The sequence below is a fragment of the Molothrus aeneus genome, chromosome 6, assembly GCF_037042795.1.
Source record: "Molothrus aeneus isolate 106 chromosome 6, BPBGC_Maene_1.0, whole genome shotgun sequence".
Classification (NCBI taxonomy): domain Eukaryota; kingdom Metazoa; phylum Chordata; class Aves; order Passeriformes; family Icteridae; genus Molothrus; species Molothrus aeneus.
Genome location: NC_089651.1, coordinates 37434510 through 37450957, shown reverse-complemented (window position 1 = coordinate 37450957; position 16448 = coordinate 37434510). Strand labels below are relative to the sequence as shown.

Here is a 16448-nt window from a genome sequence, read left to right as displayed (position 1 = left end):
AATAAAAAATACCTTCAGGAGTCCAGCAAGATTAGGTCTAGAATCTATTTCTATAAAGAACACAAAAATATTTTATCAAATAAATGTATCAAACAAGTCTAGAATTTAGAATTTATCCATGATAGTGGTGTACTTTTATCCTATTTCTGATCCTTCTTTATCTTTTATGATGTTTCCCTTCCAAATGTGTCATAGAATCCTGATCATTATTCAGCTCACAGATACATACTTTGGCAGCTACCTAGTTAATTTATTCTCTTTCTTAGTTAAATCTAAAAACTAATATTAAGAGATTGAGATCTCAATTTTATTGTTAATAAATTAAACCCCAAATATTTGATTGTTCATTCAAAATTAAAATGCTAAAACAAGTAAAAATATTATTTTCTAACATTTTGTTAATAATTATTAAACAGTGTTTCAGAAATGTATAAAGAGGGGAAATATGAAAACAATGAAACAGCTATAAATGTTATTATGGATGACATTCATAAATTCTGTAAACAGCATTTAGCCAAATTTGAATTAAGGAGCATGCTGTTATCTCACTGTGGGGCCCTACATGACTGCCTTGTCACCCAATATGAATCAATCAGACTCAGCTGTGACATTGCACATCCTTAAAATAAATTTCAGCATTGATGTGTTTTAGATTCAGAACCAGATGTAAACAGCAGGTGACCCAAAGGGGAGGGGGTTAGAAGAATTGGTAGAACATTGGGATGGGACTTAAGCTGAAAATGTGTAGATTTAACAAAGAGCCTCACTGAATCTGATTGAACCTTACTTGCTCTTCTAATTTGATTTAGTTCATACAAAGTTTACAGGTCACACACAATCATATCTCAAAAGCAGCCAAACCATTTTATGATTCATGTGGAAATCAGAGAGCTGTGTACCTTAGGACATTGGGTCAGAGGCATTGCAGAGGGATGTGTCAGCTCATGAATCATGAGGATGGCACATTTTAGAGTTCCTTCCTATAAGCTTGTCCCACAGCTACTGATGTGGTGTAATTCAGTTTTGGTTTGTCTGCAGAATTTGATACAATCTTGTGCCACTGCAGAACAGTGGTGTGTTTTATGGATCAGAAATTAATGTACACATTGACATACAGTAATCATGATTAAGTAAAATTCTTAGCTGTGGGTGGCTCAGAGCTGATTTTGTGACTATATGCCTGGAACACAGGATTACATGAAGTCCAGAGCTAAGAAAAATCAGCCCAGACTGGAGGGGGAATCCATTGCCAGAACATATTACTGTAACTCCTCAGTCTTCAGTGCTACAGCTGGGTGATTATTTGAGATTTAAAATAAGAAATACAGCAAATAAAATGTTTTTTGTGAGAAGTGAAAGGTGAAATTTAGCAAAGACCTTTATTAGGTGCATTGGCAATTGAATGTTACCCTGTTTTGTAAGGCCTTTCTTTGTCGTAAGCACTGATTCTCTGGGTGGGGAGATTTCAAAGTCTGAATTCCAAAAATAGCATTGCCTTAAATGCTGGGAAATAAGCTGCACTGCAGGTTTGGTAAATCTGAAGGTTTTGTTCAGCCACTTAGTCATAGCTGCCCCCTCAAGCAAGAGATAGCAAAAGGATATTTTTTGAGAAGGTGGGACTAGAACAAACATAATGACCTGAAACTGCAGGGGTCCTTTGTATCTTATAAAAGAAGCAGAGGTAAAAGATTTCCTATTGTAGAGTATTATAAAATGGCTAGAGCCACTAAACTGTATATAATGATTTTGACTTCATGTAATCAGCAAAGCTCCATTGACTTTAATAGAAAAACATTGATTTGCACTAGCGGAAGAGCTGAGTGGAAGGAGGTGCATTACTGATTGTCTTGTTAATGTGGATAATATTCCTGAAATAATTATCAAAAATAGAGATTATTAAGGGTTTGTGTTTCTTTTGTAGCTCCATTCTGCAGGTCCTTACACTTCCAGTGACAAAGCTGTAATAGTAATACTGCACAAAGTGCAAGGAACACTTCCCAGAGGGGAACCTGAACTTACTGTATTTTTTTTCCCTCATTTGGATGAGGATCCCTCACCAGTCCTGAGGCACAGCTCCCCTCTCCAACTGCTGTTATGTATTACTTTGTGCACTTGTACAGCATCTACCACAGGAGCAGAGGGGGGTACCTGAGAATTCAGCAGCAAAGAACAGGACACTCAACTCCCTGCCCTTTGCATGGAGTCAAACATTGCCCTCACTGAAGATTTTATTTTTGAGTCCATATTATTCCATGTATGAGCAGGATTTGGCCCTACATGTTGTGGTTGCTGTGATAATTGTGGACAGATCTGGACATGGCAGTTAGGATAACAGAGCTGAGATTCCCAAACCCAAACTAATGTTCTGGATTTGGTTTTGTAGCTTGGGAATGAGAAACTTTCATCCCAGTGTGAGGACTGGCAACATTTTCTAGGCTGGCTCAGTCTCTGTTTGCAGAGCCACCCATGTGTATAGGGGTATAGAACATAAGTAAATAAAGGTAGTATAGAAAGTAACCTTACCCCCTAAGGGGTTGCAGCTGAGCCAATTATTAAGGATTAGGAGCAGGCCTGATGCTAACAGGCCACAGCTGTAGCCAGTCATAAGAGTGTTATAAAAGAGTGGATTGGTTGGTTGAGGGGAACTGGAGTCAGTTGGCTGCTGCAAGGACAAGGAAGAGTCAGTGCCTAGAGGAGCTGCCTACAAGAAACATCAAGGAGCTACGAAACTCTAGCGATATGGAACCCTTGCAATGTAATGACAATAGAGCTCTTGTGCTATAATGACAACACATGTGGCTTTGGCCACGTGGAAAATTCTCACTTAGGCTGGTTCACCTGCTCACCCTCAAATTCACCCACTCAGATGCAAAAATCTGTAAATCAAAAGGCATTAATGTGGAAAAAGAACAAAAGGAACTCAAAGCACTAATGCTTTCTTTCCTTCCCTCCAACACACATTGTCCAGCTGGGACACAAAACATCTTTAACACTGCTTGGTTCTTCTCTGAAGAGCTGACCCTGGACCTGTTCATGAACATCACGAGTACCTCTCTGCCTGACCACACGTGGTGCACGTCAGGGGCTTAACTACCAAACATTTCAGTTCCCCACATTGCAACACAAGGCTTGTTTGTGCTCAAGTACACAATTACAGTTTAGATTTCTACATACTCTTACAGTATCATATTATCTTTGCCTTGACCGCAGGACTAGTTCAACTCAATAAAGTGCTAATGGAAACCCAAATGTTATTTCATTAGCTTTCATTCCAGATTATGGCCTGGACAACATCATAAAGTTGTGCTGCCTAGAGGCTGATGGACAAGTGCTTTTGTTATCTTTAGCCATGCATGCTCCGTGCAGACATCTCTGTCATACGAGCTATCCCAGCTGAATTTGTGCTTAGATGGGCTCAGTGTTTGCCTGATGGCATGTCCTGTCCATCAGTGAAAACCACTGCACTGCTCTAAAACATCACAGCAGAAGCTGAACAAATTTTTCCTGGTGTGCTCACTGGATTTTCACAGTAGGATGCTTTACTATAATTCACCTGAAGGGCAGGATGAAGTAATGTACTAGGAGTGCCACAAGAAGTTTCCTGATTGGTTTGAGCCAACCTAAAACTGCACTGCTGCTAAAAAGCATTGTGCTACCCTTAATACTCTCCCTATGTTCTTATTATGCTGGCCTAAATGAAACTGATCCTGCAAGAAAAACAGGTAACTTGGATTACCTCCCTCATCTCTCTGCCCCTGGGGCTGCACTGAGGGAGCACTGGGACAGCAGAGAGAGTCGGGGCATGACAGAGACATGACTTCCCCCTTAGTGGGAGCATGGCCTTTGATGTGTGTCCTGGCCTCAGATGAGATAGGGTAAATTTCCTGCCTCATAGCTGGTACAATGCTGTGTTTCAGATTCTGTATGACAATAATGTTGGTTACACACTCATACCTTAGATGTTGCTAAGTGGTGCTTGCCCCAAGTCAAGGACTTTTCACTGTTTCATGCTCTGCCAGTGAGGAGGTACACAAAAAGCTAGGAGGGAGCATGGTGAGGACAACTGACCAAACTGGCCAAAGGGATGTTCCATACCACAGAACACCCAGTATATAAAGTGGAGGAGTTACCTGGAAGGGCACCGAGTGCAGCTTGGTATGGGTTGGGCATTGGCCAGTGGGTAGTGAGCAATTATATAGTGCATCACTTTAAAAAAAAAAATTGAGTTCTGTTTATATTTTATTTCAAGTATTCAGCTGTTCTTATCTCAAACCTGTGGTTTTACCTTTTTCTGATTCTCCTCCTGATCCCACTGGGGTGGGGAGTGAGTGAGCAGCTGTGTGGTACTTAGTTGCCAGCTGGAGTTCAGTGATGACAATGAGCTTAATCCAAACTGCACCCTTGGTTGTTTTCCATTCATCATCTCCAGATGGAGAGAACTGGCCTGTCTGGAAGCATGGGCTGCAGCTCAAGTGCTGGTGGTCACACTGTGGGAATCAGTTACTAAGTGCAGCTATTATGATAAACCTGCACGTCTTGGCTGCTTGCAGTGAGCACCATCAGTTGAGTCAAGCTGTCTCAGATGTTAACTCAAAAGCAGACAGCTGGAAGTAAAACTGCAGTGAAGCTAAACGGTGAGTGCTTTCTGTGTTGCAACTGGCTGTCCAACACAATTTAAAATTAACAAGCATCTGCATCTCCATAGCTGTTAAGTCAGAAAAAGAGAACCAAGAAAGTGATTGGTTGCCCAGCTAATGTCTCCGTGGCCCAATTTTTTTTTTTTCTGACTACCTCTCAAGTCCTAATGCCTCCGGCTCTGCAGATACTACATAGAAAGGAACACATCTGGATGCAGCGTAGAATTTTTTTTTTTACTGGACCTTTGAGCAAGCAGGAGTTTGAGACCATAAACAAAACATAGGATGTGTCTTAGGGTGGCTACTCCCATGCAGCTGAGCTGTAATTTGAATGTCACAACAGATTTACCAGGAGATGGAAGCAGCTTTGCTTTTGGGTCAGATATCATCACATTTGAAGAGCTGTTCCTGGCCATTAAATAATGCCTCAGATGATTGTTGGTTTAATGCTGCTCAATGGCATCTATCAAACAAAGCTTTTCCTCTGGTAAACACATCAGAAGTAACATGTTTGGGGTTTTTCTTATCTTTGATCATTTTGAATGAGATCACTTTGGTCAGAAAATTGTTAGAATGCTGGTCAGGTAAGGCTCACCTGATATGTGCAGGAAGACAAAGAACACCCAGTTAGTGTTTGGCTGGCTTGTGAATGTTGCCTCAAGCAGAACATGTTAGTGGTCATCACATCCTCTCACACTGCAAGTAATGTCTTACTAATATTGGCATTCAGAGGAAGCACTGGGAGACATCTAAGGTTTTCAGAGGAGAACTCAGAACAGTGTCTCTTCCAAGAGTACAACAGCAAAAAACAGTGACCAAGAAGCTGATGAGGAGCAGAATAGGAGGAGACTGAATCTAAGACTGAGGTTAAGCAGAGAGAAAAATGGAATGAGCTGATTACACAGAGGACGTAAAGATTTGGGAGTGAGGGGAAAGCAGCAATTTTGCAATAAGCTGGAGAGAACAGACAGCTGCCCTCAGTCAAAGCTAAAGGAAATTGGGGTATGGAATGGGGTGGTCCAACAAAGAGAAAGGAAGAGACAGACTGGAAGGAGAATAAGATATTAGGAAGGTAAAATGCTAAATATTAAAAAAGAGGGGGAAACAATAAAAAAGAAAACAAATCTTAGTATAAAAGGCAATAAGATAACAGGGAGCAAAAGATTACTAGTCCCCAACAATAGTGATATATACTGAATTAGGCAGAAAGTGTCATTCAGTCAGTTCTGACAACATAAGCAGCGCTGTGCGGTCCTTCCTGATACCCACTATTGTACCAGTGACAAGATGTGACAAGAGCTGCTTTGTCTTCCCTGCCTGGTGCTGCCCTGCTGGGGCAGAGCTGGCTTATGAGGAATGACATGTATGAGGTCAGTCCTAGCAAATCTGCTCCTTATCCTTCTTGGTCGCACTTTCATCAACAAGGCCTTGTTTATACTAAGGGTTCTTTTCAATTTTTCTACACCCTAACTGTGACAAGCACTACTGTGAATGGTCTTCTGGTATTTTTACCTCAGACTCATCTCAACATCTTAAACAAAAAGAGTAATAACACTGCTTTGGAGAAGTCTCCCATAATGCTCTTACCATTGCAGTTACTGACTGACAGAGTTAAGACTGCTGTGAAGCTGATATCCTAAACATTCTTATTGCCCTCCACAGCACATGGATTAAACCAGGCAGCTCTAAAACTAAAAACCTGATAACTGACATGGCAAAAAAGTCTCCCTGTTTTCAGCTGTCATGTCACCAAAATGGTTTTCTTTTTCTGTTCTAATAATAAATTTCGTTACAATAAAGAACTAAAGAATTTTGTGCTGTACTTGGAACAAGTAAAACCTTAGTCTGGAGCAAAGGTGAGGCAGGAAATTTCGGCTTTCTCTTAAAAAAAGGACATTAAGTACTGGGAAAAATGATTAGAAAGAATTCTCTCAGAACGTTCTCTGAAATACTCCATGTTTCAACTGATTTATAAAGAAGGGACTGGAGTTTAGGAAAAGAGATGAGTTCAAATGCTTTAAATCCAGAGTAGGTAGCTGATGCTAATGAGTCTGTGACTTGTTTATAAACATTTCTCTGCATCCCTGTGAACCAGGGAGGAGAGAACTACTTTACAGGCTCCTTCCTAGACAATCCAAATGCATGCAATAGGAGACTGCATCTCCCAGCTATGGGATATGCAGTCTCCTTTAGCATGCATTTGTAATGAAGAATTTGTGCAGATCAGTGATCATCTACAATCTGTTATAGAAATATGATGATTAGGTTAATAACAGCATGCAATCCAAAGAAGAAGAAAACTGTCAATATGTTCAGAGCTTAGAATAAGTGAATTTTACCTGTGTGTACTGCATAATATATTCTTCCCCTTACAGCTTCTTGGTGTTAGTTCATGGCACTGGTGAAAAATGAGGCTTTATATAGTTCAAATTTCTGCATCAGTGTAGTGCATATGGACATTAGGTCATTCATGGCAGACAGTGTCTATAATGCCATGTCAATGAATTTTAAAAAGAAAGAATTTGATTCTTTCCTAGGGAAGAAGTGTGTGGAATTGCATTACAATATAGCTTCATACATGCAGTCAGCCTCTTGTACAAGGAAGCCAGGATTTTTAAAACTGCAGAGTGAGCTTTTTCTGGGTCCCTGCAGTCTGAATAGAAACCCACACGTCCTTACTATTTGCATATGTCCCCATTATGCTTTGGAATTCACAGAAGACTATTCCACACTGAGGAACAGATATTTCTTTTCTTTTCTTATGGAAATCACTGTTCCTCAGAGTGTCTAGAAGTTACTGAGCAGTACTAAGCTATGTTTCTCTTTCTTCGCTATAATATTATACGATTTTCCCTGTCTGTTCTTTTAATCCTACATATCACATCCTCTTTCTGTTTCTAAGGAAATATGATCCATTTGATAGTAATTTTTTGCTATAAAGTGATCCATCTCCATAACAGGTAAAAAGCCTCTATTGCTAACTGAGCTTTTTAGACAGATTTTTTAAGGTTTTGTATACTTTTTCTTGTTCAGCCTTTAACTTCTGAGAACATTACACTTGGAAGTCTAGTTTTCCACAGAAATAAAAGGTAAATATTGATTAATCTTTTACAAAATGTAATTATCTGCTCTGTCATTAAAAAAAGAAAAAAGCATCACCAATAAAGCTTTAATGATCTGGGTCCTTAATACAGTTTCAGTTAGTATCAGTAGAGAAAATTGAAATGAAGTACGTAAGGGTATAAAGTGTTTTTATCTCAAAACAAAAGGAGGAATCAATCTGTTACTGAGATACAGGAAAGCTGGTCCTTACAACCACAGCAAGATGCTCTATTTGAGCTTCACATGAACAGTAGTATATGAGGTAGTTGGAAGGAAATTTTGAGTAATTAGATTTAGAAAGGAAAGTCGAGAAACTTCTCAAAAAGAAAAAAGTGCATGAAGAATAGTTCCTCACACTTAAAAAAACCCAACCAAACAAACATATCAGCTAATGAAATACCAGAACTACAGTTCCTGCCTATATCAAACGCTTGCATCCATTGAATCACTCCATGGAGAGTCATTCAGTGCAGACAGTACTATATGATATGATGCTATGGAGTGGGAAGACTGAAGATCTCCCCAGTGATTCTCTAACAAAAGCCAAATATTTCTTAAATTGTATGGCTTCTGATTTTCCAGGGATAACACGCTCAAACACAAAGGAAATGCTACTGGTTGGACAAACCTCGGCCGAAAAGAATTCCGAAACATATGGATATAGCACCATCTACTGACATTATGGGTCTTTGCAGGTGGATGTTTTTTCAAAATCGGGAGCCCTACGGGTTACAATAGCGCGGCAGCGTTCCCCCATCTAGAACGGGCTCGCTTCCTCCTTGTATTTACAGCTCTGTAAACTCAAGATAATGCTGATCTTTGCCTCAAGGGTTTAGCATCTTAAATGAGACTAAGAAAACATGGTATCTGAATAGAAAAAATGAGGAAAAAAGGGAGGAAAAATGAGACCAAAAATGAGTAGCTGAGTGAGTCAAAGTGTGTCCTGCAGCTAAAGGAGGATGTTGCTACTAAAGGGAATAAGTTCTCAATATGTCATTTGAAAGCCCCAACACTTTCCTTTCCTTTTGATTTTGAACTGCATTTATATGGGCCATCCATACAGTTTATCAGAGTCAGTGGAACTCACTGTTAAAAGAGTTTCCCTCTCCTCTATCCCATGTAATTTTCCTGCTGGTGAGATAGGTTGGCAGGAGTAAGGGCCTGCTTGAAGACCAGAGCTGGTGTAGACAGCCAGGTGTGTGGAGGAGGGAAGGAATGCGGTCACACCAAAGGACTGTCAGATTGTCTCAGTTGCAACTTGTAATTTCATTCTTCCTGGGTTATATTTAATTCATTGACTTGATTTATTATTGTTGTATAGACATAGAAAAGAGTGTGCAAACAGTCAAGATGGAAACTCGTTAGGTAGGGTGAGCTCAGCTGTCAAAGGAAACTGCTCCTGGAGCTGCAGAGCAGGTTGATTAAAGTGAGTCTTGAGAGAAGAGCAGTGAGAAGAGGTAATGTTCTTCTCCCACCTCCTGGCCAGGGTGTCCCATGGCACATACCATCTGTCTTGGCTGCTGAAGCAGGAACAGCAGGCAGCATGCATTGCTCCACCAGTGGGGCAGAGCATGGGGAGAAAAGTAGGGAAAGACATGGGCCTGGGATAAGTTGATCAGGACAGGATGAAAGATTAGTATTTTTTTTTATCATCTTTTGGTATCAAATTTTAGAGCCATAGTACCACTGCTGTTATGGAATACCATAGAATCACAGAATCATAGAATAGGCTGGGTTGGAAGGAACCTTAAAGATCACCTGTTTGAATGCCTCTGAATGCAGGGACACTTTTTACCAGACCAGGTCCCTTATGAGCCTCTGTGCCAAGCAAAACATGACCAGCCCATGCTCCCAGAGCCACACTGGAAAGCTATATAACCTTTGGTCATCCTGCTAGATTCATACTAGTCTGCTGATCCACTTAGCTCTCCCCTGTAAGAAAAAATCGTGTCATTGCTCCTCGTGAAGCACTTCCTCAATGTTTTGACCTGGATTCTTTGGTTCTAATAAAATGTATCAGCAGTAAATAATAAATATTAAGAAAGCAAAATCAATCTGTCTCCAGTTTTTTTTTCCCCATAAAAATAGATGTTTGCTGAGTGGAATGGTATACGATACTGAACCCAGAATGTGAACAGATACAGGTGAACCCCTAGAAATCAGTTTTCTGTGTGCTTTTGTCTTTACCCCTTCAGAATGACAAAATTAGTGTTTAACCAGAGGTCTTTTATTACTTTCTCCATACTTCATAAAATATTTTTATTTCTCTCGACCTCAGAAGTAAGTCAGTATTTTGGATGATGTTGCACCTCTGTATCAAGAGAGAAACAGGCTGCATACTTGAAAATTGTTTAAAGAACAGCTTTTAAAATTATTTACAAAATGCATATTCAAGTACATTTCTCCATACTAAGAACAATTTTCAGGAGACAATTTCCTTTTCTGAGTCCTAAAGCAGCCTTCTAAGCAGTGTGCAGTTCAGAAAGCATTATCTTCACTTATCTTGAGGCTACACAAACACGGTTTCTCAAGGTGCAGTTTCCTGATGGGCTTAATTTCACCTAAATACATGGTGCTGCTGTGGCAAGTGGTGCTCCTGTCCCACTCGTGCTTGTAACTAACGATGGACTTGGCTAGGGAGCCAGCTAGGATGCAAACCACGAAATTGTTGCAGTCTTAATTTGCAGGTGGGCTGGTGCCCTCCTCTGTGTGAGTGTAGGCCCACGGGAGCGCTGATGTCCACACCGGCCCGCATCCCTCGGCAACACCGAGATGGAGCGTGCTGATTACAAAACCTCACCCTGGGGCCGCTTCTTGGCCGTTCTAGCGCTGATTCACACAAAAACGCAGCCTCAGGCATAGAGTCCCTCCACGCTTACATCCGCTTTAGTGTGTGGATGCTGACCTTTTCCACTGTCATTAGACAAAGCAGGATTTAAAGGCTCCACTCCATGGTGTGAAACAGGCAGCTATCAATCTTAAATCACGTAACTGCCCAAAGATCAAAGCCATATTATAAGCCTCTTAATTTCTCGCGCTGTCATCGCACAGATTCACACCCAGGCTTGCACAAACGTGCGCAGCCCGTGTCCCGGACGAATGCCGGGGAGCGGCGCAGGGCAGCGCGGAGGCCCCGGCCTGCGGCCGGAGCTGCGGACTCGGCGCTGCGGGTTCGGCGCTGCCCGCACCTCCGGGGGCCGGCGCGCCTCTGCCGCCGCGTTCCAGCGGACAGAGCCGCTCCCCGCGCGGGGCAAGCCCAGTGCCCTCAGCAGCCGCGTCCCGGCACCCGCCAGCCCCAGCAGCGCACGGTAACACCGCGCGGCCGCCACACAAGCAACCACCGTCCTGGGTGCGGCCGGCCCACTCCCCTCCCTCGCCCGCAGCCGCCGCCGAAGCGCCGCCCGGCGCCCTCCCTTCTCTTCCCTTCTCTTCTCTTCCCTTCTCTTCTCTTCTCTTCCCTCCCCTTCTCTTCCCTCCCTCCCCTCACGGCCGCTCCCTCGCGAGAGGCGCCGCTCGCCGCCGCTGTCCCGCCCCGCCCCGCCCCGCACGCCGCAGCCCCGCCCGGCCGCGGCTCCGGCGGGCGCAGAGCGCCGCGAGCAGCCATGATGGTGGGTCCGGGGCGGCCGCGGAGCCGGGCCGGGGCGGGGCAGGGCGGGCGGCGCGGCCGGGCACTCGCTAACCTGTGCGCTTTGTCTCCCCTCACCCTCCCCGCCGCCGGCCGTGCCCCTCCGTGCCCCCTGCCTGCGCCGCCGCCTCGCCCCCAAGCAGGAAGGCTCGGACGACGGCCCAGATTTCCTCTCGGAGGAGGACCGAGGTGTAAGTGCCGCGGGGAGGCGTCGGGACCCGGCGCCTGGGGCTGGGCGTGGGGGAAACGGGGTCGGCCCCTCTTCGGGGGCCTCCGGGCGCTGCTGGCCTGAGCCCGCCGCGTGGGTGTCGGACGGAGGCGGGATGCTGGGCTGCGAGCGTCCGGGCTGTCTGTCTGTCCGTCCGTCCGTCCGCCCGCCCGCCGGGATCTGCTCCTGGCACAACCTCCCAATGATATCGGCGTCTGTGTGCGTGTGCCCTTCATTGTTGTGTCACCCAAGTTTTGGAAGGACAGTTCTTTGATGCTGTCGTTGGAATGGCTGGGAGGGGGTTGTGGCCGAGGATGGATGCTCGCTCTCCGCTGCGGCCCCCGCTCTCCCGCTGCACACGCCCGGCGGGGCCGGTCCTGCCCAGGCTGAGCAGCCCTGGGGAGCGCCAGCTTCCATCGCCAGCCACGATCCAGGGCCTGGGTGATGCAGTCCTGCCCTCCCTTCTCCCTTCAGGCCCAGGGGGCTCTCCCGTATGATAACAATGGGACATTTACATTGCAGGCACATGCTGCATAATAAACTCTTTATTGAAGAGAAGTTCTGTTGGTGGGACAGGATGCCACAATTGTGTTTCTTGCTGAGAAAACCTTTTTCTCTGCCCTTCTGTTTCTGGCCTTAGTTTCTGTTCTGACTGCTGTGTCCATCTTTATTTAACTTGCCTGCCTCACTTAAGCAACAAATCAGCTAACCTAGTACAATTTAGTCAGACTGATTATCCCTGTCACTTAGTATCTTGAGAAGGACCAACTGTGAGCAAGGTAGGAGAGCAGCTTCAGGGTCGCTTCGGTTCCCTTGGCTGTTGGTGGTTATTGAAGTGACTGCATACAATATATTACTAAAAATACAAAAATCTGAGACACACTGTGTTGGTGTGATGTTTTATCATGCACACCATAGTCAGATGTTAAATTCAGTGCATTTTATGTTCCAGTTTATGGCCAGAAATTTAAAAAGGCATTCTAATATTGTATCAGGCCAATTCTGGCCACTGTAAAGCTGTTGCCTTTATGGGTACAGCTACTTTACTAAGAATATGAGATAAAAGACAGAGGAGGTTGTCGTTGTTGTCCTTTGAGTGTCTTCAGAGCAAGGACCGAAGAGCTTAATAACTGTGGAATTTTATTTATGTAGGTGTTTTACATAGGTTCTCCCTGGTACTTAGGAACAGCCTTTGATGTGCACAGTTAAGTTGCCTTTATCTGAAGGTGCAGGTAGAACATAACAATGTGGATCTGACCTCCTGTGAAACTTGTTTGTTTGGCTGGTTATTAGTTTTCCCTCTAAAGCTACAGGTCGTAAAGAGTTCACAAGGTAATTGAAAACCTTAAGAAATCTCTTAGCAGTCTTGTTTGTACTGTTGTAAGACTTACCATCTCAGTTGGCCAAATGCAGTAATTTTTTTTTCTCTCCTGCATCTTCATCCAGTACTGAGGAATTAAACTAGAACAGTGGCCTTCTCATTTCCCTAGTTTTTTAAGGGTTTCTTATTTTCAATCACCAATCACTGTGGGGGTTTAATTTTTTCTTGTCTAAATGCCTGGAGTTAAAACACAGGTTGTTATCTGCATGATTTTGTTTGTGATACAGGAAGTTAATCAAAAGCAATATGGCAGTCTGTTCATGAATGGATTTGCTGTGCTTTAATCTTCAAAACTGTAATACTTTTTTTCTAAGTAGAAGTAGTAAAAATAAGCATATTTTCATAAAGTCATTCCCTAGTTCTGATTTGTTGCCTTTCTCTGCAATTAAATAATGAGTAGGTCAAGCCTTTACTTGTAAGCATGGATGGTAACTTCTAGTCGGAGTAATTGAGCTTTTAGTTTTGAAAATCAATACTCTTGCCTCTGTTGAATTCAGATATTGCTGTGACAACTGTACTTCTACTGCTGCAGGAACGTTTGTTGGCTACAGTTGTGTTAAGTTTAATCTTGGGGTGGTGGGATGAAAGAGGGCTGGAATTTATGCTGATGCCACACAGAAGAGTAATTCTCAGACAATGGTGTTACACCATATGGAGCCTTTACTGGAGAACTGTAAAACAGAGCACTGAGAATCCTCTTTGAGGAAGTAGCAGTGGGTGGTCTGTAGAAGGAACTTATTATAAATGGTCTGCATAAAATGAACTTGTGGGAATTGCTTTTCTGAATTTCACTTAGGAAATAGGATAGGATTGAGTTTCCTTGGTGTAACTTGGGTCCTGTTAGGATTTTTGTGCTCTCTCTAACATAAACAATACATCTTTGTAAAGTGGTGTAGTATTGCTCCATTAGTACTGCCTTGTGTATTTTATATCTGTGTAATCTTTAGGTAACACTCATTCAGTGGAAATGAGCTATCCTTTAGAACAGGTCTGCTGGAAGCTTAATGCTGTGAAAACACTTCAAAAGCTTTTATTGTAAAGGTATTCTTTGTCTCCTTGTTTTGTGTATTTGCCTGTAAAGAACCAGCTGAAGATAGGGTCCTTTTTACTCTTTAACATTTTTGAAAGAGCTTAGGGCAAGAAAATTACTGTTAATGGATGACATTACCTAGGAATGTAACACTTGGTTGTTTCCCTTGTCTGTACCAGATTCCTTCCATTATCATTTGAAGTATAATTGATCCTTAAGCAAGAGCTTAGATGTAAATGCTCTGCTTGCATTGTGTTCTCAGTTAGTACTGTAACATCCCTTGGCCTGGGTTTTGGCTTCTGCTGTTTTCTAGATCCTTTGAATAGAACAGGGACTTTCTTGGTATAGCTTTGGTATAGCGTAGGAAACTGTAAAGTAATTAAATCAGGTTTTGTTTTGCAAGTTGTTCAGCATGGATGTAGATAACCTATGTAAGCATAAAATTATTTTGCATTGTTGTATGTATTAGACTTGAAGGAGGCCAAGATTACCCTATCTCTGTTTTTTCCTTACTCTAAGGTACTTTCATTTCAGTTTTCATCTGTATCAGACTTCTTTTATTTTTTCATTTTCTACTTCCTTTGTCACTAGAAAACCATCCATTGGTGGCAGTTTTAGTTTGGAAGTAGTGCTGCAGAGTTTGTTTAAGTTTGTGATGTGATGATGTTGTTTGTGAATTCAATTTCTAGTAATGCAATGTGATTCATTGTGTCACATGAATATATTTAAAGTCCTTCAACTTACTGATTGTCTTTGACACCTTTCATAAATGCTTCATTACCATTGCAGATGAAAACATTCCCTGTTGGCAGTCAGACTACATGGCATAACTTAACATGTGATTAAACTCTTCAAAACTGTTACAAACTTAACTTAGTATAAATCAAACAAATAGTCCTTTACAGCTGTATGTCATGGGTGAAGTTGTCATATTTAGTTCTTAATTTTCTCAGCACAGATAGGACTTTTGTATATGAAGTTGGGAATAGTGCATATGATCAGGCTGCACTGCACTGGATATGCTCTAATGGCAAACTTGATCAGCTGTTACACTGAATTCTAGAATTTTGTATTGTACCACTTTGAAAAAAAAAGGAGATGCAAAAGTATTTTGGTAGAAATATTTGTGACCTGTGAAAGATTACAGAAATACCATTTAGATAATCCAGATTATTTGCTGAGAGTACTCAGTCTGTTAATGTATTCTGGGGGGACCAGAGAAAAACAAACAGTACCCCAGACAATGTAACCACAAAAACCTTTTTACATGCTGAAAAATGTGGTGTCATGACATAAGGGAGACATTGGTATGTCATTATATTTTTCTTTCCTAAATTAGATGGTAAGCACTTTGGAAGCTCAGTAGGAGCTAGGAGATTGTGCCTATGAGAAGTGATCTGCAAGAAACCATTGCATGATAATATGCCTTTGTGTGAGGCAGTGACCCTCTAAACCTTGGGAAAACAAAGCAAAAGGCAGTGCCTGAATCACGTGTGTGAATATGTTACTGTGCAGTCATTTTAATGATTTCCAACTTCACTGTAAGGAAATGCTATGTGTTAGAGCTTTTGAACAGTTACATTTTGCTAGCCTTAGCAGAATATGCTGGACTGCACGGTTCTGGTTGGCTTTAACACACTGATTCTGAGATCCATGTGTCTGGTTGCTGCTACATAGGCAAGAGTTGTCCTTGCATCGAGGTTAACAGCAACACTAGCCTGGGATCTGACCACTGTGATTTAATGTAAAGGTAACTTATGGAAAACAAGGTGTGACAGTTGATGCTTCTGGTCCTAGAGCTTTTCCAGTGCCTCACAGTGTTACCTTCAAAATCTGCTCATGTGTAACTTCCCTACTATGTGTTGAGAATACTTAAAGCATTTTTGTACTTAAGTATTGACTTAAAAATGCAATCTTGAAAAAATTTATGGAGAAAAGTCCAAATCTCTGTATGGTAAAGCATTTTTATACCGTAGCATGGGATATTTGTAGAAAAAATGCAGCAGAGAAAACACCATGTCTCAGTAAAAAGTATGCCTTGTGAGCATGATGTTGAAATATTTTTTGACAATGTGATTGGAAAAGATTTCAGGGTTAGCACTAGTGCTTGTAAAAACATTCCAAATGTATGTTGGCCATGATGATGAAATTGTCATGGGACAAATTCCTCTAGAGCAACAAGGGTGCAAGGGTGAGGGGACTTGAATTTCCAGTTGGGCTCTAGATGAGGTTACGCTAAGTACCGAAGCCTTTGGTCCGGTTTCTGCCAAATATTGTGGTGGTCAGATAACATTTCAGTTTTGCTATATTTTATCATTGTCTCTCTTTTTTTTTTTTTCTCCAGTGTGACTGGAATTATTTTGTGAAAGAGTTCAGGTTTCATGTCTTGTAGAAAAAAACACATGTATTCCTTGAACTTTTGCCATTTCTCATGCTCATTTTGAAGACATCAAAGTTTTGGGTTT

The 16448-nt window shown here is 42.3% G+C and overlaps 1 protein-coding gene across 2 annotated transcripts in view; it reads left to right on the top strand.

Annotated features, from left to right (window-relative positions):
- The first annotated feature begins 11295 nt into the window (after positions 1-11295).
- SNX6 (sorting nexin 6) overlaps positions 11296-16448 on the top strand; it is a 29596-nt gene continuing 24443 nt past the window's right edge. Inside the window, exons 1-2 of one of the 2 annotated variants that reach the window (XM_066552263.1) lie at positions 11296-11347; positions 11508-11555. In XM_066552263.1, coding sequence (XP_066408360.1) covers positions 11342-11347; positions 11508-11555 — 54 coding nt within the window. In that variant the 5' untranslated portion in view covers positions 11296-11341. Of the gene's footprint in view, positions 11348-11504; positions 11556-16448 lie in introns of both variants that reach the window. The other variant, XM_066552262.1, reaches the window with a different exon arrangement.